This window comes from Salvelinus sp. IW2-2015, linkage group LG15, assembly GCF_002910315.2.
Source record: "Salvelinus sp. IW2-2015 linkage group LG15, ASM291031v2, whole genome shotgun sequence".
Lineage (NCBI taxonomy): Eukaryota > Metazoa > Chordata > Actinopteri > Salmoniformes > Salmonidae > Salvelinus > Salvelinus sp. IW2-2015.
Window position 1 is genome coordinate 7553364 of NC_036855.1, and position 25833 is coordinate 7579196.

The following is a 25833-nucleotide window of genomic DNA, read 5'->3' on the forward strand; positions in this document are numbered from 1 at the left end:
TTATTGCTCCAGTAGAAATTGTTCAGACAGAGACTATWTCATGATGATAACGAAAAAAATTCAACTTTCACATTTGGGGCCTTCACAAAATACAAACATAAAGATGTTGATTTCTGGTGCATATCTAGATTAAGTTGTTTACAGACTGTAAATGCTGAGGCACTTTGTAGTGACATTTCCCTCTGTTGGAAAAGGACTCTGCTATCTGGCGAGTGCAGACTTGAACTAATCCATCAAACAGCTTTCTTCTAAGCAGTGGCTGTGGCCGAAACACAGAAGCCAGGTTAGAAAATAGTTCAAGGCTCCCAATCCTCGCCTGATTCAAAAAGTATTTTTTTTTCTGCTCTTGAATCAGTTCAAATTCTTTCAAAATCAAAGGTATGAGGGGAAATCAGAACTCTAGCTCTGAGTGTGTCAAAGAGACCAAAAAATGCTGGTGGAAATGGTATCCAGTGTGTTGCTGTAATTTACATATAGATGCTTATAAAATAATATTTAAAAAAGGGTAATTGTGCGTGGTCTTATTTTTTTCAACGATAACTTTAGTACTAAATGACAGAAGCTGTACATGACTGCACATATATTGTCTTTGTCTGAAATCTGGCTTGCCTACTATTACCTAAACTGCATATTGTGTACAAATCATAATACATACTATTTAGAACATTCTGTTTAGTAAAAACAATTGCATTAATCAACAAATATCAGCATACTAGGCTCATCCTACTGAGAATACATAATCCAATGCGCAATTACTTTGATTCCCGCCATTCGTTCATTTTGGTACAGCGCGTCCCCTTGTCAAACACACGTCTGTCTCAAAAGACAATCCTCTTCCTTAAAAAAATGCGCAGCGAATTATACTAGATGAAAAGCCAAAAGGAATATGACATCCTGGTATTTAAAGCATACACATTTTGCGCAATTTAACATACTATAAATATTTTTTTAAATTGCATACCCAAAATGCCTAGAATTGTATTGTTTATTTGTATTTATTTATTTGACCTTTATTTTGACAGTGAAGTCATACTGACACTAGGGTCTGTTTTACAGATGAGCCCTGCATAAATACATCAAACACATACAATATACAAAACATATTAAGAAAAACAAACACATTTATGAACATAGAGATCTCTGATCATCACTCTGAACTGACCAAGGGGGAACAGAACATCTTATTTCAGAGAGCTCTGGAAGTTGTTCCACATAAAGGGAGCAACAAAAAAAAGAAATCTGCTTTTCCAAAATCTATGGAGACCGAAGGGGCCTCCAGTGTTGTCCAACCCTGAGACCCTGTTTGGTCATTTATACGTCTAAATTGAATTAATGATGATAGATACATAGGAAGATTCTGCATTAGTGCTTTGTAGATAAACACAAGATAAAGCTGCTCTCTCTTTAAATACAAAGAGGCCCAACACACTTCTATAACCATCACCAGTAATACACCTAAGGGCACAATTGAAAACAGCATCTAGTGGTTTAAGTGTAGATGCTGCTGCATGCATATAGATTATATCCCCAGGGCCTGGACAATTTCCTTCCCATTAACAAAAGTCACATGCTTTGTTTCTGTAAAAGAAACCAACCTTGAACTTCAACTTCTTTACCAGCACAGTGACATGTTCTTTAAATGACAGTTTGTCATCAAGCCATACACCAAGATATTTGTAGGAAGGAACTTGATCAATTTGTGTACCGTTCAAACTAGTCATTACAAATTCATTTAAATCTGGGTTATGGGACCTAATAAAAGCATTGTTTTGTTTGCATTTAGCACTAACTTTGAATCCAATAAGGACCACTGCAGTGCTTGGAAATTAGACTTCAAATGTGAAAAGGCTTGGCCAACCGATGTGGCAATGGAATACAACACAGTATCATCTGCATACAAATTAATTAATATTTTTTACAGCATTACCTATGTTATGTATATAGATTGAAAACAGTAGTGGGCCGAGTAATGAACCTTGGGCCACTCCTTTATGTAACTCAAGGAATTCAGATTTGACCCTTTCTACCTTGATGGCCTGAGTTCTGTCATTGAGATAATTATGAAACCATCGGCAAGCATCAGTACCCAACTCTATCAAGGACAGTCTACAGCAGGCCTGGGCAATTATTTTCCATGGAGGGCCATATTAGAACATATTTTTGCCATCGCGGGCCAGATTYATATTACAGGATTATACATCATGTGTATGACTGCGTTGACAGATATCTACATCCAGATATGTTACTTATTTTACTGTTTTAACATGCACAGAAATAAACCACATCCATGTTCTTCTTTTGGTAGGTATTTTCATTATTAAACATGCAATGAACTACACAGAGAGAAAAGTACACTGTGCATTCAGCACCACGGACAGAACTCTTGTTAACGGGTATGCACAAAAACAAAAGGAAGAGAAAGAGCTCAACATTACATTTAAACTACTCAATCAGTGTGAGGAGTGAAGTCTGATGGGTATTGACTAGAGCAGTGAAGTCAGGTTTCTGACGTCGCTATGCACAGGATTGCTGAGAGGTGAGAGTCAGTAAGAGATGATCTGTGCCTTGACTTGTTATATTTCATCAATAAAAATGTCTGTTCACATACATAGGTTGACCCAAACAGTACATACACCTTCTGAGCATGGCTCCTTATCTTTGGAAAGTTTTGTTCATCTAGAGATGCATAGAACCTTGTCAGTGACATTGTTTTGAATAGTTCTCCAATCACTGCATCAGACTGAAGATCAATAAGCTCAAGTTGCAGGTCAGTCGGAGCGTTATCCACATTGAAGGTGAAAGGAGAGGAAACCAACAGCATGTCATTTTCCAGCATTATGAAATCATCAAAACAACGAGAAAACTCACCATTCAAAACACGCAGCAGCAATGTATACTTCTCCCGCTGGTCATCTGATAGAAAACAGACTAGTAGTGTGGGAAGGTGGGTGAGATTGTTGGCTTCTACTTGGCGGGTCAGGAGGAGTAATTTTCTGTACATCTGTACATCTGATGTACAAAAAGGCCCTTCCCTTGTAGTTTGGAATTCAGTTCATTCACAAGGGCCATGATGTCCATGGTGAAGGCAAAATCAGCAAACCATTATTTATCTTGCAGTTGAGGGAAATCCACGTATTTCCCTTTCATTTGCAAAAACTCGGGAATCTCCGATTTCAGGTCCCACACCCTTTTAAGTACCTTCCTCAAACTCAGCCATCTCACGTTTGTGTAGTAGGGGAGATCTGCATGACCGGTCTCTTCCAACAGTGAGATATATATATATWTWTTTTTATTGTTTTACCTTTATTTAACAAGGAAAGTCAGTTCAGAACAAATTCTTATTTTCAATGACAGCCTATGAACAGTGTGTTAACTMCCTTGTTCAGGGGCAGAACGACAGATTTTTACCTTTTTACCAGATTTTTACATACTGCCTACGGTTTAAAGATTTTGCTCTTATGAAGTTTACCACTTCAGTGACTATCTACGACATRGCTCATTTTCAGAACACATTTACAGAGCACCTCCTGATGAATAATGCAATGCAGGAAAATAATTTCCCGATCTGGGTTCAGCTCAGCTACGTGATCTTGTATCCTTTTCAAAAGGCCAAMAWWTTTTCATGTCAAGTTTAGGCACCCACTTTTCAAAACTCAGTCCCAGCTGTGCCACACACTTATTAAAACTTCTTGACGCACGGATCCCTTTAGCGGGATCATTTTCGTAAACAACTGCTGAATTGTAGAGTGCCAAATTCCCCAAAAATTGCTAAAAATATTTATATTCATGAAATCACAAGTGCAATATAGMAAAACACAGCTTAGCTTGTTGTTAATCCACCTGTCGTGTCAGATTTTGAAAATATGCTTTACAGCGAAAGCAATCCAAGCGTTTGTGTGAGTTTATCGATCACTAGACAAAACATTAAGAACACCTAGCAGCAATGTAKATTGGTCACGAAAGCCAGAAAAGYAATAMAATKAATCGCTTAMCTTTGATGATCTTYGGATGTTTGCACTCACGAGACTCCCAGTTACACAATAAATGTTCCTTTTGTTCGATAAAGATTATTTTTATAACAAAAAAACTCAATTTGTTTGGCGCGTTATGTTCAGTATTCCACAGCCTTAGGCAGGTCATCAAGGCTTGACGAATTCCAAAAAGTATCTGTAAAGTTCGTAGAAACATGTCAAACGTTTTTAATAATCAATCCTCAGGTTGTTTTTAACATCAATAATCGATAATATTTCAACCGGACTGTAAACCATTCAATACTGGAGAGAAAGAAAATGTCAAGCAACCAGTGTTGAGCGCATGAACTAATGTAAGGACCTCCGTCTATTCACTGACATGTTTTGATAAATCTCACAAATTTTTCTGAATAAAAGCTTGAAACTATGTCTAAAGACAGTTCACACCCTGAGGAAGCCAAAAAGGAATCTGGTTGATATCCCTTTAAATGGACGAAAGGCAGGCAATGGAACAGTGATTTTTCTAAATAAGAGTCACTTCCGGGTTGGATTTCCTCAGGTTTTCRCCTGCAAAATCAGTTCTGTTATACTCACAGACAATATTTTGACAGTTTTAGAAACTTTAGAGTGTTTTCTATCCTACTCTGTCAATTATATGCATATTCTAGTACCTGGACCTGAGAAATAGGCAGCTTACATTGGGAACATTATTTTTCCAAACATAAAAATTCTGCCCCCTAGCTTCAAGAGGTTATTAACCTCCTCCTTTACATTTTTCCCTGTGGTTGTGCTCTTCATTGACTGCACTGAAGCAAGCTGCTCTGTAATTTCAAAGTCTGGGGTTATGCCTCGTAAGAATATCGACAACTGAGCCATGTCATGTCACTGCTCTCATCCAGGGCCAAGGAGAAATAGGTGAAATCCTTGACCTTGTCTTTCAACTGTTGTTCCATATTCTCTGCGATGTCCTCAATACGCCATGTCACTTAGTCTTGACAGGGAAACATTTTCAAACAGCTCTTTCTTGTCGGGGCAAATTATTGCTGCAGAGTCAATTAAACATTCTTTAATGAATTCACCCTCAGCGAATGGCTTGCTATGTTTAGCAATTTTGTTTGACTGTACATAGCTAGCTCTCGCAATTCCGTTGTTTGCTGAATGCAGTTGTGAAAAGTCCTTGCTGCTTTTGCAACTGAGAAAGCAACTCTTTCGATGCACTTTCCCTCTGCTCAGAAGACATATTCCTGTATTTCTCTGCATGCTTCGTCTGGAAGTGTTGGGACAAGTTGTAGTCTTTCAAGACAGCGATGGTCTCTTTGCACACAGCTTTCCCTGATTCCTCAATAAAGATATATTTCGATGACCACTGTTGCTCGAACACCCTACATTCAGTCTACTTTTCTTTTCTTTGAAAAATGCATTTTTGCATTTTTTGCAGAATAACAAATGTTTTTCAAAACTTAACTATCGCAAATTCTATATGTGATCTGAGCATGATTCCGCGGGCCGTATCTAATCAGGTCGCGAGCCACATACGGCCCCCGGGCCGGCCTTTGCTCTGGTCTACAATATCAAAAGCTTTTGACAAGTCAACATATATGGCAGCACAATTCTTTCTATAATCTAAGGCATTTGCAATATCATTTCAGTGGTGTAATAATGTTATATGATGTACTGTTTTATCTTTTGTTAATTTGTAATGTAAGTGCTTTAATATGTTTGGACCCTAGGAAGAGTTAATGGGGTTCCCTAATAATGTAATAAATACATAAACAACTATGGTAGCCGTACTGGTGCTATATTTAGTTCTGAATCCGGATTGATTAACATTAAGAATACCACTTGCAGATAGAAAATAATAACGTAGCTGTTTGTTGACCAATGATTCTACTATTTTTCGCAAGAAAAGGAAATCTGGAAATGGGTAGATAATGATTAAGATCACTACTATCCCTGCCCTTATGGAGTGATAGCACAAAAGCTGATTTCCACACTTTTGAAATATTTCCTAATACTAAAGTAAAAACAATGTGTGTTACTGAACCAGCAATGTTTGGTGCTGCATTTAAGCAAAGACGGACCTAAATTGTCAGCCCTTAATAAGTTATTCGTGTCAATAGCTAATAAGGCAGCAATAACTTCTGTTTCTGTCAGTTGGCAAAAAGAAAACCCCTGACTACTATTCCCCAAATCACATGCGGTTGACTGATCATCCATCGAGGCAACTGCAGGCTGTATGTGTGAAGAACAGTCAACTGACTGGCCAAGACCAGTATGACCACCATTTCTTTCAAATAGGAAACCAGCTGAGATAAATGCTGATTTAAAAACATCACAAATCGTAACTTTTCAGTAATGATGCAGGAGTCTAAAACGACTTGCTTAGGCAGGGAAGTACAGGTACCCCACTTCAGTAAATTAATAACAGTTTTCCAGAATTTATAGGGATCACTAACAGAGTCTGTCATAGAGCTACAGAAGTAGTTTGATTTGGCCTGTTTAACCGAGGCAGTTCACCTTTTTCAACAATTGCCTAAATTGCTTCCAATCAGCTAACGAGCCAGTTTGTCTAGCCTTGGCCCAGGCTTTATTTCTTATGAAGAGGAGGTCTGAGAGTACAGGAGAGCACCATGGAATAGTTCTGTTTTTGAYTGAGTCGCTTGAAAGGGGCATGTTTATCAGCCATATGGACTACAACAGCATCAATCCATGTGTGCTGACAGAACGGTAGGGAGAAGCTTAGTAATATCCTGTACTCGAGCCCTGGGTTAGCACACCCTGGGTTAGCACAGGGTTTTTGCTCGAGGACCACCGTAGAGCTGCCTAAAACTACAGCCGTAGAGATAGAAGAGGACATCTGCCTATTCCTACACCTTACATGATTCGGGAGACCCGTCGAGGACTTGCGAGAGGCAGAATCTCAAAAGGTCCTCAACTCTTGGACACGGTTCGAGCCTCCTATAACCAACAAAGTCTCATTCACCGTAAAAGCCAATGAAGAGGGAGTCAGAACAGGGGACGAAGGTGCAGGTACCTCCGGATCYGATCTCGAAGCAGAAGCCCCCAGGGATGAAGGCTCTGGAACCTCTGGATCAAGGGTGATGAAGCTGTTTGAAGTCTGTATCTAGTCTGGGTTTCCCACCGCCAAAGAGGCCCCAATTGCCAAAGTCTGCTGCTTTCGTGCCTCTCTGGCTGGTGGCAGGGTAAATAATAGGATCATCTACTAAGTCATCCAGAAGCATTCTACTAACTCCATTTTCCAGGGAAGGGGGAATSTCCTTTGGGGAGGGATCACTTCAGAGCTCCAGCCAGTCGGTTATGGAGAGACGACACGGGGGCGACACGCCCATCAGGTCAGAGCGGCGTCCAGCTACTGGAGTAGAAGAGAAAGAGAAAGTATTCGGAAGTGGCTTCCCCAGTAGCTTCCCCAGTAGCTTGTGTAAGTTTGCTACTTGTTTGCTCTTCGCCTTTGTAGTCCTCTGCGAGCAAACAGTTGCTACATTGAAAGTCTGGACAGTCCACATTGTCCCGGAATAGAGCAAAATAAACCTAGCTAATTATACTTTTTTTACCTTTATTTAACTAGACAAGTCAGTTAATAAGAACAAATTCTTATTTACAATGACGGCCTATACCGTCCAAACTCAGATGACGCTGGGCCAATTGTGCGCCGCCCTATGGGACTCCCAATCACAGCCGGTTGTGATACAGCTGGATTTGAACCAGGGTGTCTGTAGTGACGCATCTAGCACTGAGATGCAGTGCCTTAGACCGCTACGCCACTCAGGAGCCCATAATGCAGCGTTGAAACCATTCATTAGCAACCACCATTTGAAACTACAGGCTAGCTAGGCTAGCTAGGCTAACTGTGCTTCTGTGTCKCTCTTCTTGACAATAATTTACAAAAAAATTGCTATAAACTACAGTGGGTTCACAAATACAGCCTCACCCTGCCTCCCAAAACAAGCATAGCCTGTGAAATGGCAAAAGCACAAGCAACACACACCTGAGTCACACACCAGTATGGCAAACAGAGAGAAAGTAGAGGACTTGCTCATTGTATGGTTCCTGGTTGCACATACACTATACGAGCGGGAGAAGACCAACTCGCAAGTTGGTGATGTAGAAGCAAGCAGTAAATTGCAGGGCAGTAAGCCAAAACACCGTTCAACAAGTTAAGGAGAGACAGGTAGCAGGAGCACTAGCTTAACAACGAGCAGCAGGGCGTACACTCTTACAGCCTAGAACGCAAGTACGGGTATTCGGACATGGCCAGTCTCTAGCAACATATTTAGGCTTCTTTTTTGACAAAATCTCTACTAGACGGCGCCAAAAGTTTGTCCAATGACATGACTGTATTACAAAAAATTCAGTTCAGCTCCCACTGGACTACTCAAAACTAGCACATTGTTGTAACTTTAAGAGAAAGTGTAAGTATTGTTAATGTCCCAAAAGAGGGAATATGTCTGGTGAAAGCAGAGTACGTGGGTAAGTTTAAGAATCTGTGTGTGTGTGTGGTTGCGTGCATGCGTATGTGTGTTCATGTGTGTTGTGCAAGGTCTGCCCCATTGATTGTCTGCAGTCATGGATGGCTTTTTCCAAGTCAGATTCTCATCTTGAACAACCCTGAATCCTCACAACAATTTCCACAACACACAGATACAGACCCTTGTGGATTGAGATACAGAAAGATGGTTAGAGTAAGAAACAAAGAAAAGAAACAAAGAAACAAAATGAAATAATGTTTTTTCCCTGTTTGCCAGGACTAGCTACCAACTGTTCTGTACACCAGGCAAGGCTGATCATAAAAGAGAAGAGCCAGGCAAGGCTGATCATAAAAGAGAAGAGAAGAGAAAATAAGAGAAAAATACAGCACTTACTGTATTGGCAGTTCCTTCCCATGTACTCCCCAGGGCATTCACAAGAGTAGTTGGCAACCAGATCTGTGCAGATGCCCCCATTTTTACACGGGTCTCTCTCGCATTCGTTAACATCTGCAAGAGCCAAGAAAACAGAAAAAAGGCACATTAATTTCTTTGAAGCAGAAATGTTTGCAATTAGCAGGACATGGTTCTAATTAACATGCATTCGTGGGGAATATTTATTGAAGACGGAGCGGAGACGGAGCGGCAGGCTTCCTGAAGCTAATAAATCAAATGGTTTCCTGGGATCGACCGTTAATGCTACCCACCAATTTAGGTTTGGGACTTTCCACAAACATATATACAGTGGCTTGCGAAAGTATTCACCCCCCTTGGCATTTTTCCTATTTTGTTGCCTTACAACCTGGAATTAAAATTGTTCTTGGGGGAGGTTGTATCATTTGATTTACACAACATTCCTACCACTTTGAAGATGCAAAATATTTTATATTGTGAAGCAAACAAGAAAAAACACAACCCCCAAAAAACTTGAGCGTGCATAACTATTCACCCCCCAAAGTCAAATCTTTGTAGAGCCACCTTTTGCAGCAATTACAGCTGCAAGTCTCTTGGGRTATGTCTCTATAAGCTTGGCACATCTATTCTTCAAGGCAAAACTGCTCCAGCTCCTTCAAGTTGGATGGGTTCCACTGGTGTACAGCAATATTTAAGTCATACCACAGATTCTCAATTGGATTGAGGTCTGGGCTTTGACTAGGCCATTCCAAGACATTTAAATGTTTCCCCTTAAACCAGTTGAGTGTTGCTTTAGCAGTATGCTTAGGGTMGTTGTCCTGCTGGAAGGTGAACCTCTGTCCCAGTCTCAAATCTCTAGAAGACTGAAACAGGTTTCCCTCAAGTATTTCCCTGTATTTAGCACCATCCATCATTCCTTCAATTCTGACCAGTTTCCCAGTCTCTGCTGATGAAAAAATTCCCCACAACATGATGCTTTCACCATCATGTTTCACTGTGGGGATGGTGTTCTCAGGGTGATGGGAGGTGTTCGGTTTGCGCTAGACATAGCGTTTTCCTTGAGCGCCAAAAAGCTACATTTTTGTCTCATCTGACCAGAGTACCTTCTTCCATATGTTTGGGGAGTCTCCCACATGCCTTTTGGCGAACACCATACATATTTTCTTGTTTTTTACTTTAAGCAATGGCTTTTTTCTGGCTACTCTTCTGTAAAGCCCAGCTCTGTGGAGTGTACAGTTTAAAGTGGTCCTATATACAGATACTCCAATCTCCGCTGTGGACCTTTGCAGCTCCTTCAGGGTTATCTTTGGTCTCTTTGTTGCCTCTCTGATTAATGCCCTCCTTGCCCGGTCGGTGAGTTTTGGTGGGCGGCCCTCTCTTGGCAGGTTTGTTGTGGTATCACATTCTTTCCATGTTTTTATAATGGATTTAATGGTGCTCCGTGGGATGTTCAAAGTTTCTGTTTTTTTTTATAACCCAACCCTGATCTGTACTTCTCCACAACTTTGTCCCTGACCTGTTTGGAGAGCTCCTTGGTCTTCATGGTGCCGCTTGCTTAGGGGTGTTGCAGACTCTGGGGCCTTTCAGAACAGGTGTATATATACTGAGATCATGTGACACATCATGTGACACTTAGATTGCACACAGGTGGACTTTATTTAACTAATTAAGTGACTTCTGAAGGTAATTGGTAATACCAGATCTTATGTAGGGTCTTCATAGCAAAGGGGGTGAATACATATGCACGCACCACTTTTCAGTTTTATTTTTGTTTCAAGTAATTTTTGAAACAAGTAATTTTGAAACAAGTAATTGTTTTCATTTTACTTCACCAATTTGGACTATGTTGTGTATGTCCATTACATGAAATCCAAATAAAAATCCATTTAAATTACAGGTTGTAATGCAACAATATAGGAAAAATGCCAAGGGGGATAAATACATTTGCAAGGCACTGTAGCAGGCTACTGCACCACTACTGTGTAGACTTGAGCTATGCAATGTAAAGAATGTATATTAGGTTAAGCTTAGTAAGGAATGTACACATCTTCAATCTAGCTGGAACTAGCTGGTCTCATGCCATTTCATCTACAGATCACAGTACAGTGACGCATGTCAGCCATCATGTTCTTTTGAGGCAGATCGAAATCAGTGCTCTACTGTTTTCTTTCCAAAAAAATCCCCATTGGTCCACAGTCTGTTTGCTATGTCTGTGATCAGTTACTGACGTCAGTTAGTGTTTGGGGCAAAGTCCTGCTGRGAATAACCTACTGTGAATCGGATGTGTTTCATGATAGGAGATCTCATAAAGGAATCCACTTTATGGCATCCTGCCAGTCTCATGCACACAAGAAAAAGGTTGGAATAGATGTTGAGAAGAATCCATAACTTGGCATTTGGAAACATACACATAAGCAAAGGTCTCATTTCCGCCTCTAGTAAAGTGAGTACTAAGACACTTAATCCCACTCTAAAGCATGCCCTACTCTTCAGTGACTAATAAACACTGATTTCATGATTATGGAACAAACTCTGCAAGCTTAAGAACTCAAATATGAATAAATTATAAGCCTGTTAGGATGTTTTTCTGATGATTTTCTGAGATGTTATCTTCCACATCTAAGTGAAGAATCCAAGCTAATACATCCATAATAGTACACATGCCCTCGGATCAGCTGATGGCATTTGGCCAAGCCCACAGCATACAATCAAAACTCCAAATTAAGTTTAGTCAATTTAGCAACGTGACAAGACAGTTGAAAGACAAATTCGATACTGTGTTCTAAAAGTTGCGGAACGTCACATTCACAAAGGTATGCCTATGTCTATAGTGGCATGTGCCGTTTGCATGTGCTACCATGTTCCAGGTGTGTCCCAGACAATGTTCCAGACATCATTCTGGGAACATGTGTGCCCCTCATATAGGCACACATTACACTGTGATATTCAAAGAGCACATATACCTATGGAGCATCAGTCACAGTAGCCCCCCACTCATATGATGCATGTGATGATGAGAGAATACCCCTGCTGAGATGAACCTTCTCAACCTGACAGTGATGAGAATTCAAGCACTGAAACGAATAAAGATAAGTCCTCCATAACTGAGCAGAATCAGCTGGAACATGCACACCACAGGGGAACAAAGAGAATAACATTATGTTTTGAAAAGCATATCATCTGGACCATATGTCTAAAGTGAGAAAGACAAGGGCTTTCACTGTTGCCACTACAGACATAGACATTGGTGCGTCATTCCACGAAAAGAGTACCTTTGACATTTTAAGTAGAAATTGTGCATCAACATTGACTTTAATTTTTTACAATTTTATATCAGACATTTTTTTATATACAGTTGAAGTCGGAAGTTTACATACACTTAGGTTGGAGTCATTAATTCRTTTTTCAACCACTCCACAAATGTCTTGTTAACAAACTGTAGTTTTGGCAAGTCGGTTAGGACATATACTTTGTGCATGACACAAGTAATTTTTCCAACAATTGTTTAAAGACAAATTATTTCACTTATAATTCAATGTATCACAATTCCAGAAGTTTACATACACTAAGTTGACTGTGCCTTTAAACAGCTTGGAAAATTCCAGAAAATGATGTCATGGCTTTAGAAGCTTCTGATTCTTAATTTACATAATTTAAGTCAATTGGAGGTGTACCTGTGGATGTATTTCAAGGCCTACCATCAAACTCAGTGCCTCTTTGCTTGATCTCATGGGAAAATCAAAAGAAAATCAGGCAAGGCCTCAGAAAAACAATTGTAGACCTCCACAAGTCTGGTTCATCCTTGGGAGCAATTTCCAAACACCCGAAGGTACCACGTTCATCTGTACAAACAATAGTACGCAAGTATAAACATCATGGGACCACGCAGCCGTCATACCGCTCAGGAAGGAGACGCGTTCTGTCTCCTARAGATKAAYGTACTTTGGTGCAAAAAGTGCAAATCAAACCCAGAAAAATAGCAAAGGGCCTTGTGAAGATGCTGGAGGAAACAGGTACCAAAGTATCTATAACCACAGTAAAATGAGTCCTATATCGACATAACCTGAAAGGCCGCTCAGCAAGGAAGAAGCCACTGCTTCCGCCATAAAAAAGCCAGACTGTTGTTTGCAACTACACATGGGGACAAAGATTGTACTTTTTGGAGAAATGTCCTCTGGTCTGATGAAACAAAAATAGAACTGTTTGGCCATAATGACCATCGTTATGTTTGGAGGAAAAAGGGGGAGGCTTGCAAGTCGAAGAACACCATCCCAACCGTGATGCACGGGGGTGGCAGCATCATGTTGTGGGGGTGCTTTGCTGCAGGTGGTGCACTTCACAAAATACATGGAAAATTATGTGGATATATTGAAGTAACATCTCAAGACATCAGTCAGGAAGTTAAAGCTCGGTCGCAAATGGGTCTTCCAAAATGGACAATGACCCCAAGCATTCTTACAAAGTTATGGCAAAATGGCTTAAGGACAACAAAGTCAAGGTATTGGAGTGGCCATCACAAAGCCCTGACCTCATTCCTATAGAACATTTGTGGGCAGAACTGAAAAAGCGTGTGCGAGCAAGGACGCCTACAAACCTGACTCAGTTACACCAGCTCTGTCAGGAGGAATGGGACAAAATTCACCCAACTTATTGTGGGAAGCTTATGGAAGGCTACCCGAAACGTTTGACCCAAGTTAAACAATTTAAAGGCAATGCTACCAAATACTAATCGAGTGTATGTAAACTTCTGACCCACTGGGAATGTGATGAAAGAAAGAAAAGCTGAAATAAATCATTCTCTCTACTATTATTCTGACATTTCACATTCTTAAAATAAAGTGGTGATCCTAACTGGCCTAAGGCAGGGAATTTTTACTAGGATTAAATGTCAGGAATTGTGAAAAACTGAGTTTAAATGTATTTGGCTAAGGTGTATGTAAACTTCTGACTTCAACTGAAAATAAAATCTTGCTAAAGTGCCAAAATTCTGTATTTTGACATGCCCCTCCGTCAAACCTGTGTCACTTCTAGGAAGATTTTAACCCACTTAATCGTTTCACCATCATTGTAAATCCMTAGTTTTTTGTGTTGCTTTGACAAATTAAATTCTGAAGATTAGTGATTAATTTACGTATTTCCCTAATTTTAAGGTCAAACCTGTTACGTGAACTGAACTCTAATTTTAATGTGTTGAAACTATTCCATTGGAAAACAAAAAATCCTAAAGAAACATTGAACATATAATAGTCAAATCATAGACTAAAATTGGGTGAGCTGATTCTACTCTTTTAGGCAATTTTGTCATCTAAGTGCAGTATCCAAGCTAACACATCCATAACACACATTACCTCACATCAGCTGAAGGCATTTGGCCAAGCCCACCGTATACAATCAAAACTCCAAATGAGGGTTTTCTGTCTATATCTGAATTGAATTCTGATAGAGTTAGCAGTGTGATGAGACTGTTGCAATACGCATGCAATACTGCATTCTGAAAGTTGAGGAAGATCACATCCACATTGGTATGCCTGTCTATTGTGGCATGTGAAGCTTACATGTGCTACCGTGACAATGTTTCAGACATCGTTATGGGAACACATTAGCACTCATTATAGGCTAACATTCCATTTATTCACTATTATATTCAAAGAGCACATAGACCTATGGAGCACCAGTCACAGTAGCCAACCCTCATATGATGCATGTGATGGAGAGAATACCTCTGCGGAGATGAACCTTCTCAACCTGACGATGAAAGCACTGAAAGCACTGAAAGCACTGAAACAAATAAAGATAAGTCCTCCATAACTGAGTAGAATCAGATAGAACATGCACCCCGCCGGGAAACAAAGAGAACGTTATATTTTGAAAAGCATTTCATCTGGACCATATGTCCAAATTGAGAAAGACAAGGGCTTTCAATGTTGCCACTATAGACATAGACATTGATATTGGCCTCGCGTGGTTGGTTGGTAGGTAGGTAGGGGGCTGTGGAGTTCTGCTAAACTGCAGAATAAATGTATCAAAAGCACACCTCAGGGTTCAGTCCTGTTCGATTATGCTTAAGAGGTGACACAATTCCTCTTTGAACTTTGGGAGTGGGGAAACATTGTAGTCATTTAGTCGACACTCTTAACCAGGAGCAATTAGAGTAAAGCATCTTGCTCAAGGGCACATCAGCAGATTATTCACCTAGTCTGCCCAGGGATTCAAACCAGCAACCTTTCAGTGACTGGCCCAACGCTCTTAACCACTAGACTACCTGCCACCCTGAAACAGACCTGACCAACTGCTCAGTTTGCAAAGACAAAGTAAAGGAGTATTAGGACGTGCTCTATTCAACTAGGCTGTGTCCCACCGTCTTCAACGGATTCCATTCCATTTACATTTAAGTCATTTAGCAGACGCTCTTATCCGCTCTTATTCATGATGACTAGGATTAAATCATGCATGAAACACTTTTCTGATATGTCCAAGTGATATTTTGGCATGATGACATACTATTACCAACACATGTTGCTGATCATTGTTGTCAATAGGAGACACCCGCAAAGTGACTCTAATAGTGTGATAATATTTATTTGAAAGGAATCCAGTGACACCTTGTAACTCTGCCGAGGTGAGTAGAGCACATTTCCTTTTGGAGACATTGGCTATAACTGCTCTGTGATGGCACCAAAGGACAATTACAGGTAATTATCCATCCATGCAAAGGGCAGTGTGATTGAAATGAGAGCACCCAGTTAGACACCCTGTCCCCCACTGACTAACATATTATTAGCTGTGAAATGAACAAACAAGCACTTGTCGGAGGGATTCCATCTTGATAGCAGGAGGCTGTCGCAATCAAGGAGGATTATGTTTTAATTAATTCAACCTAGAGGGGCCTAACAATCTCGTTAAGAATATTAACCTGACAAACACTGACTAGTATCTGCATTATACATGACAACAAGGGCCAATCATCATTAAAGCTGAGATTTTCAAAACAGCTTTTCAAACTCATTATCCTGCATTATTTCATAGAATTGCATGAAGAAGAAAAAAAAMCCACTATGAATTATCAAAGAGGGGTATAAAAAAAAGAAAATATAAATCAGTCATGCCATTCAGAGCTGAACATACAGCAGAGTATCGAATTGGCTGATTGGGACACTTAGATGGGTATTTAATAGGGTTCCCACCTGCCTGTGTCCAGATGTCGGATCTCACGGACAGAAATGGTTGCATTTGTCGCCAACTCAACCTCTCTTTTTGAGGTCATTCAGGCATCTTAAATATATTGCACTTACAATGCAGCCATATGGCTAAATGTAACTGATATTTATCCAATAAATGAACATTATTAGTAGTACAGCACGTGCCTTTTATACATCACTGGAATCTATAGAGCCTTAGCAGGCAGAATACACATGTATGATACAACAGGTACCATAAGGTAGCTATAACAAGGTATAAGTATAGGTATAGCAACATTAAGGCAGTTTTATACAGTTTAAAATATTACATGACATTATATTTTATATAATGGTATAACAACATTAAGGCAGTTTTATACAGTTTAAAATATTACATGACATTATATTTTATAGCAAATAACCCAATGCATTTATTGTATTCCCTCAGGCCACTACTCCACTATCACATATTTACAATACAACATCCATGTGTACGTGTGTGTAGAGTGCGTGTCTTATCATTTTTGTCTGTGTCTGTGCCTGGAGTTGTGTGTCTCGTCACAGTCCCCGCTGTTCCATAAGGTGTATTTGTATCTGTTTTTTAAATCTAATTTTACTTGCATCAGTTACATGATGTGGAATTGAGTTCCATTTAGCCATGGCTCTATGTAGTACTGTGTGCCTCCCATAGTCTGTTCTTGACTTGGGGATTGTGAAGAGACCTTTGGAGGCATATCTTGTGGGGTATGTATGGGTGTCCGAGTGTGCTACTGTGTGTGCTAGTAGTGTCCGAGTGTGCTATACTGTGTGCTAGTAGTTTAAACAGACAGCTCGGTGCATTCAGCTTGTCAACACCTCTTACATAAACAAGTAGTTATGAAGTCAATCTCTCCTCCACTTTCGGCCATGAGAGATTTACATGCATATTATTAATGTTATCTCTCCATGTCAATCAATCAATCAAATGTATTTATAAAGCCCTTCTTACATCAACTGATGTCACAAAGTGCTGTACAGAAACCCAACCTAAAACCCCAAACAGCAAGCAATGCAGGTGTAGAAGCACAGTGGCTAGGAAAAACTCCCTATAAAGGCCAGAACCTAGGAAGAAACCCAGAGAGGAACCAGGCTATGAGGGGTGGCCAGTCCTCTTCTGGCTGTGCCGGGTGGAGATTATAACAGAACATGGCCAAGATGTTCAAATGTTCATAGATAATAATAATCAATTTGAGAATAATGAATTTAAGAGCCAGCCATGCTGCCCTGTTCTGAGCCAATTGTAATTGCCCTCTTTGTGGCACCTGACCACATGACTAAACAGTAGTCCAGATGCGACAAAACTAGAGCCTGTAGGACCTGCCTTGTTGATAGTGTGGTTAAAAAGACAATAATAAAAAAAAAGGCAGAGCAGCGCTTTATCATGGACAGACTCCCCCCCCCCCCATCTTAGCTACTGTTGTATCAACATGTTTTGACCATGACAGTTTACAATCCAGGGTTACTCCAAGCAGTATAGTCTCCTCATCCTGCTCAATTTCCACATTATTTATTACACGATTTAGTTGAGGTTTAGGGTTTAGTGAATGATTTGTCCCAAATATAATGCTTTAAGTTTTTGAAATATTTATACCTCTCTGTTGATATCACATAGAGAGACGGGGATGTACATTATCAAGCATTTCACACGTTATCCATATACTGACTGTTAGCACTTGGTGGTCTATAGCAGCTTCTCACCAGAATGAGCTTTAGGTGAGGCAGATGAACCTGTAGCCATATTACTTCAACAGTATTTAACATGAGATCCTCTCTAATCTTTACAGGAATGTGGTTCTGAATATAAACAGCAACACCACCTTTGGCATTTCTGTCTTTTCTGTATATGTTATAACCATGTATTGCTACCACTGTATCATCAAAGGTGTTATCTAAGTGAGTTTCAGAGACTGTCAGAATATGAAGGTAATCTGTTACTAGCAAATGATTAACTTCATGAACCTTGTTTCTTAAGCTACATACGTTAACGTGGGCTATTTTTTAGCACTTTCTGGGATTCTTGATTGTTTTCATTGCTTTACTGGGAAGCTTAGCAGAAGTAGACATGCTCATGTTATTTATGTTAGTGCAGGGTGAGCTGCACACAGTGGACTTCCTACTAGGGCACACCGCCTCAGTGCTAACAATATAACTCTAGTTCATGGTACATTATTACTGCATACAATAGCTGTAGGATCAGCAGAGGCATTCCGGGCAGTTAGAGGGATATACATTAGGTTTCTTACATTGGGTCTTCTAACACCCCTGGGATATTATACATTTTCTGAAACATGACAACTCAGCGACACAATGGTAGAGATTAACTGAGTTGGGCTTGTATCATTAATAAGTCATTGTCTCAACGCAGCCTTATAATGCCGTGAAAGGATCCAGGAACACAAATGATTTGGGTGGAACCCATCCTCCTTATAAAACATGCTTTGTTTCCAGAAGGTATCAAAACTGTCAATAAATGTTACACCAACAGAGCTGCAATAGTCTCGTAGCCAGTTATGGAGGACTAAAAGTCTGCTGAAATGTTCAATGCCACAATTTCGGGAGGGCACTGGGCCAGATATTATGGGGCGTTTGTTGGTGTCAAGCAGAGACCCAGTCAGTTCTTTAAAATCCATCTTCAGATGTTCTGAGCTGTCCTTCATAATGTAATTGAATCCCACACGAACTATGATAGACTCAACTTCCTAATGCGGGTTTAGAACGTTTGGGAGCAGCTTATTGATGGCTGAGCCATTCAGATTACTTTTTAGTCATTTAGCAGACACTCTTAAGTAGAGCAACTTATAGTAGTGAGTGCATAGATTTTCGTACAGGTCCCCCCCCGTGGGAATCAAACCCACAATCCTTGCAATGCAAGCACTCTGCTCTACCAGCTGAGTTACACAGGACCAGATTGCCTGCAGCAGGCCGTAACACAGAGAGACAAACACAGCCAGGGCAATGATTTGCTCTTTTTTGAGAGGTCAGCCACCCCTAGAAACTCAGCGGTAGAAAAGTGAGACTTTAAGGTGCTGTGTTGCCGGTAAATCAGGTGAGAGAGAGCGGATTACTAGAGGGAATGCAGTTAATCCGTCCAGTGAGAGCCGGAGAGAGACGGGGATGTGCTAGTCCATGGGGTCAGGTAAACAAACACCCCCCCGGTTCCATCTCACTACAACACAGGCACATCCACAGGCACAGGGCCAAAGACTTAGGAACTGAGAGGAGTCCAAGGCAGCCTCTTTGCATTCGATTCAGTAATTAACATATAATAAGCATGTAACGCACCACACATTGCCAAATGGTTCAGTTTGCTAAGCTCATTTGATGAGCATGATTATGTGCAATCACCATTAAGCAAGGTAGGATGATGTGTTTCAAACGTGGTTTCATCTACTGTATTTAGGGCTGTTGCGATGACCATATTACCGCCACTCTGTCAGTCATAACTGCAGTAAAATTCTGTGACTGTTGAGTCACAGTAATCTCCTTTTATGCACTCTGGGCATGCTTTGGTAGTACCCAACTTGCTAATGACCACCAGGTCCTAATGGCCTGGTACTCAGGGCTGTATTGTCCCTCTAACCACTGATTCTGACATCAAATGCAAATGCAATCAAAAATCACATCAAACACTTATCATATTCTAAACAGTATCTGCTTTCAAAACTCACCTCACTGTGACAATCAATTTGAAGAAAGAGGTTCAATAGCAGGTTGAAACTGAGTGTAAATCATGGTCATTGTGGATGTCGTTTCAAGGCCTAACACAATGAAATGGACAGAGCTTTCTAAGGTGATGATTCATTCAAAACACCCATACGCATATTACAGATTATGCATATGCATAGGCTTATGTGACATTATACAATACATACTGTACATAGCCTACCAACAATTAGGCATTGCAAATCTGATTTAAGATGTATTTGGAACGTAATTGGTCTAGCCTATACTCCAAAAATATTTTTTGAGTAATCACCTTTGAGTGTGGACAGTATTATTATGCATACTGGATGCACTGGTTACCTTATGCTATGCTCCAAAATGTATATCCATAAACCTGGGAGGTAACGTTTAGCCCTAGGAGATGCTGTAGGTTCATTGATTGTGCAGGGTGATTTTAAATAGCCTAGTAATAGGGATTTTTAATTTATTTTCATAATTAATTACCTTAGCTATACAGGATCTCACCACCATGCGTTTCCCTCTCCTCTCTCTCCTTTAGTACTTTCTCCAGCGCGCAGAGAGGCTGTCAACAGTTTAGTGAAATATGTTTTGTTGCAAAAACATCAATGTTTCCAAACAGATTTCACTTTTTTTCCCAAATTAAGCACTGGTTAGCTGCAGGAACGAGGTTGGAGAGCCCATGGCACACAGAGTTTGGGCGGAATATCACCTGTCACCGAGCGAGAGCATGCACCTCAAACAGGAATATCACCTGTCACCGAGCGAGAGCATGCACCTCAAACAGGAATATCACCTGTCACCGAGCGAGAGCATGCTCCTCAAACAGCGATATCACCGTTCACCGAGCGAGAGCATGCACCCCAAACAGGAATATCACCTGTCACCGAGCGAGAGCATGCACCCCAAACAGGAATATCACCTGTCACCGAGCGAGAGCATGCCTCCTCAAACAGGAATATCACCTGTCACCGAGCGAGAGCATGCACCCCAAACAGGAATATCACCTGTCACCGAGCGAGAGCATGCTCCTCAAACAGGAATATCACCTGTCACCGAGCGAGAGCATGCACCCCAAACAGGAATATCACCTGTCACCGAGCGAGAGCATGCTCCTCAAACAGTGGTTGATGTGTGGAGTGAAATATTTGTTGTTATATGTATTTCTCAGCTGCTCATATTAAGCAGCTCCACTATAAAACCATAGTAGCCTACCCGGCATCATTGAAAAATAGGACGGCCTCCATTCGCTATTCGAATGCGTACAGATGACTTATTTTTTCCCTTGCCCCTGTTCCTGCCCATTTGACAATTGGCCATTCTAAATCTAAACAAACTTTACATATTAGTAAAGACAATATTAAATTGACAATAGTATGATGGGTGGAAATATGAACGCTGGATGAGAGAAGAGCTGAGCAGCCTGAGGCAAGTAAAAGAGCACAAGCTTTTTTTGCGACTTTCACAAATCATCAATAGCCTATAGTTGCAACATGCAGCCCATATCTGTTTTGATTTCTAAGACATTCTAAGGTTTTCTAAGGACACAACTAAAATGGCCAAACAACTCTAAATCTAGCATATAGGTCCTGTTTCAAATGATCACTTTTAGCCATATAACATACAGTAGGCCAACTCATCTTCTATTCTTCTGAAATACATTTTCCTGGTATCATAATGTTTCTTTAGACCTAAATAAAATAAATAATGGATTTATTGTGGTGTATATTAAAATTATTTATTACACTTTTTTCAAATGTAGATGTTCAGGGGCGTTTATGCAGCTTTTGTGCGTGGAGATGCTAAACAAACAAATGTGCACATTATTGTATCTGAGAACCAACTTGTTTCTAGTCATTACACCACATCATATAAATGTGCACATTATTGTATCTGAGAACCAACTTGTTTCTAGTCATTACACCACATCATATAAATGTGCAAAGAGAAAGAGAGAACAACACAAAACAAAGTTGTAGATCCAAAGCGATGAGTGATTTCATCATCTTCATCATATAATGTACCATTATCAGAATGTTACTGAGCTGATCCTGAAGCGTTCATCTATCTCACCCAGACAAGCGCCTCGGAGCTTCACTTTCTCCCTGACTCAGCTCAGTAAAATTATACACAGAGGAGACGGCAGAGCAGAGGCTTAAACTGATTTGCTGTTCAGAGCACATCAGGCTTTTTTTTACACCGTCGACATCAGGCTAGGAAGGGTAAGGAGGGTTGGAGAGGGAGTCTTTCTCTGTGTGTGTGTGTGTGTGTGTGTGTGTGTGTGTGTGTGTGTGTGTGTGTGTGTGTGTGTGTGTGTGTGTGTGTGTGTGTGTGTGTGTGTGTGTGTGTGTGTGTGTGTGTGTGTGTGTGTGTGTGTGTGTGTGTGTGTGTGTGTGTGTGTGTGTGTGTGTGTGTGTGTGTGTGTGTGCGCGCGTACATGTTAATATTAAGGTTCTATATTTTCTCTATTAACTTGGCCTTCTCCCTCAGAACCTGTCCAGACTGCCCTCTGCATTCCCTGGCATTTTCATGACTACATTAGATTCTCTACTTTCTAAGAGATGCTACTACTACAGATGTAGAACCTTAATTTGAGCCAGTTTGCTACAGCAGTAAAAGAATCACGTAGCAACGGGAAATGTGAATTATTATGTAGATTATAATTAATGGTCATTTTAGTAAGGGTTGTTACATTTTTCGTTAGCGCAAATCAAGCCTGAAATTTCAAAGTCGAAATTACAAAGCCTTTTTAGAACTGAAATACACTTGCATGAAAATTCTCAGCAACAAAATAGTGATCAAATTTGATCCTAGATCCTAGATCTGTATAGCTAGAGTATAAAGAATATATTTTATGGTAATACACATGTTGTATTGTGTAATATTTCAAGTAATGTACAAATGTTTCATACCATTTCACAGAAATATGCATTTACTCACTGTTGAACTACTCTCATTTTCAGTATGGGCACCTGTCCATTCTAAATCATAGAGTTAGGTTGATATAAAAGCACTAGAAAAAACTAAATCAAATAATTTGCAGCAGGCTTTGGGTGGACCAGGGATAATGCATGCCAGATAGGGCTTAGTGGCAGGGGCTATCTCGCCCCCCCCCCCCTTCCATCCGGACTCCGACAACACCTTATTCTATAGTTAGACCTGGGGCCTGTTCTGATTGGACCAGCGTAAAGACTCACTCCCCGCCCCTCCCCCCTCTTGTTCTTTACTAAGCGTGTCTCAGTTGGACGATAATGAGAGTGATGAATAGCACTCTGTGGCAGAAAGGGATACTTGCGGAGAGTGCTAAATTGGCTGCAGCATGTCCAGGGACCAGGAACAGGCCTGGGGGTGTGGAGGGAAGGGGACAAGAACCCTCTCCACTGGGCTACACTGACTCTTGCTGCACTACAGCCCTGCTACACTACAGTCCTGCCTACTACACTACCGCCTTGCTACACTACAGCCCTGCTGCACTACAGCCCTGCTGCACTACAGAAATGCTGCACTATAGCCCTGCTGCACTACAGCCCTGCTACACTACAGCCCTGCTGCACTACAGCAATGCTGCACTATAGCCCTGCTGCACTACAGCCCTGCTGCACTACAGCAATGCTGCACTACAGACCTGCGGCACTACAGCCCTGCTACACTACAGCCATGCTACACTACAGTCCTGCCTGCTACACTACCGCCTTGCTACACTACAGCCCTGCTGCACTACAGCCCTGCTGCACTACAGCCCTGCTACATACAGCCCGCTGTGCATCTACAAGAATGCTGCACTTACAGACCTGCGGACTACAGCCCTGCTACACTACAGCCATGCTACACTACAGTCCTGCCTGACACTAACCGGGCCTTGCTACACTACAGCCCTGCAGCACTACAGCCCTGCTGCACTACAGAAATGCTGCACTACAGCCCTGCTGCACTACAGCCCTGCTACACTACAGCCCTGCTACACTACAGCAATGCTGCACTACAGACCTGCTACACTACAGCCCTGCTACACTACAGCCCTGCTACACTACAGCCCTGCTACACTACAACCATGCTACGGTACAGCCAGTCCGCTCCATCTCATAGGCTCATACGTCAGAGGGACTATATAAAATCCCAGAAAAATGGTAATTAGTTTTACAATTGACTGAGTCACAACAACTCCAAACAGAAACCTATGAAGAGATCGCTACCAGACAGGTAATCAAATCCACTGCGCTGCCCAGGTACACTTGACTGTGTGACTTAATCGTAATTGCTATATTATTTACGTTTCCCATCTAAAGGGTTTTTGGAAGTGACATGCGGCTTATACATATTCAACAGACTGTCAGTAAGCCTGATAAAGAGCACAGTCGATTGACACTCATTAAAATACATGGCCACTAATAGCTTGTAGTCCTGTCACATTTGTAAATGGCCCAAACTTAATTAGCAGAATGAAAGGTAATCTCCTCACAGGCGTTGCCCCCGCATCACAACTACCACCTACTCTAAATTATGAAGCCATTTTAATGTGGCTGAAAATCCACGTCTCTGTTTTTAGTACAGTATCCTTCTTCCTGGACAGGGCTATATGGAGAACTTGACCCTGACCTCTTAGTTTTGTTAAATTGGTGACTTTGAGTCACTGGTTGGATAATTACAGCTATCAGGGGTGTATTCAGAAGGGTGAAACATTCAAATAGCAGCCGATAGAAATGTAACTCATAAAGCAGACTTTTTTAATTGCACATTGATAGACTAAAGTTGTCTATTCAGCAAAATAAATTTCTGAAAAAAGCTCCAGTTGTTTAATTCTGCTATTGAAGTGAATAACCTTGTCCTCTCTTACCCCACTTCCTATAGTCTAAATGAAATCCTTGGGACGTCCCAACTCTGACGTCACCACATTGAAGTTTAAATTTAAAACGGTTAGGTAAGGGTTATGGTTAAGGTTAGGTTTAGGTTTATGATAGGGGTTAAGGCCTCCCGAGTGGCGCAGCGGTCTAAGGCACTGCATCGCAGTTTTGACCGGGAGTCCCATAGGGCGGAGCACAATAGGGCCAGCATCGTCCGGGCTAGGGGAGGGTTTGGCCGGTGGGGCTTTACTTGGCTCATCGCGCTCTAGCGTCTCCTTGTGGCGGGCCGGGCGCCTGCAGGCTGACCTGGGTAATCAGTTGAACGGTGTTTCCTCCGACACATTGGTTCAGCTGGCTTCCGGGTTAAGCGAGTGGGTGTTAAGAAGTGCGGCTTGGCGGATCATGTTTCGGAGGACGCATGACTCGACCTTTGCGTCTCCCAAGCCCGTTGGGGAGTTGCAGCGATGAGACAAGATCGTAATCACGAAACTGGGAAGAAAAGGGGGGGAGGGGGAGTAGGGGTTAGGGTTTAGGGTAGGGACGTGCGAAGGATTACGGATAGCACTAACCCTTCCTATATAGCAGTAATCATTCTACTTGAGATGGGTCAGGGTGTTCTCAAGGACAGGGTCAAAGCCTGATGATTCATAGTAAGCCTTCAAGGCTGATGTTCAATTTGATGTTGAAATATATTGCAAACCACATCTCTTCCCTGATGACTGAAATAAATCCATGTGGGAAATGAAAAACAGATCTTCAGGTTGAGCTGTCATAGCTACCCTCGTGTTGGGCACAGACAGACAAACACGCATCTCAATCTGTTTAGCAGAGGAACATATATCATTAACTTATCAGCCATTCTACAGCACACTGAGGTAAAGATGGCAGCCATTGATTATAGGTATTCCTTATACCGGGATAGAAATGACATGGTATTTTCCGTTAGGTGGTTCCTCATGGTGGAGAGAAGTTCAGAATGCAAATTTAGAATGATTCTTCCCTATAGGCTGATTTCTGTGTTCTGCTGACTCTAGTGCTTGTCTTCTCACCACTTCAGTGGTTCAACACTCATCTTGTTTTTGTTTATTTGTGAATATCTTCACTCACTCCTGACAGTTTTGAGGTTACGGTGTACACTCACAAAGCAGAAGATGGATAAAAGAACCATCATCTCACATCATCTCTCAGGGAAAGACAGGCTTGATACCTCAGTGGGTTGAAAGTT

At 41.2% G+C, this 25833-nt stretch overlaps 1 protein-coding gene across 1 annotated transcript in view; it reads right to left on the reverse strand.

Annotated features, from left to right (window-relative positions):
- Positions 1–25833, reverse strand: part of LOC111975000 (EGF-like repeat and discoidin I-like domain-containing protein 3) — a 123121-nt gene that overhangs the window by 91353 nt on the left and 5935 nt on the right. Inside the window, exon 2 of the mRNA XM_070446827.1 lies at positions 8852–8965. Within this exon, the coding sequence (XP_070302928.1) occupies positions 8852–8965 (114 nt within the window). The remainder of the gene's footprint in view (positions 1–8851; positions 8966–25833) is intronic.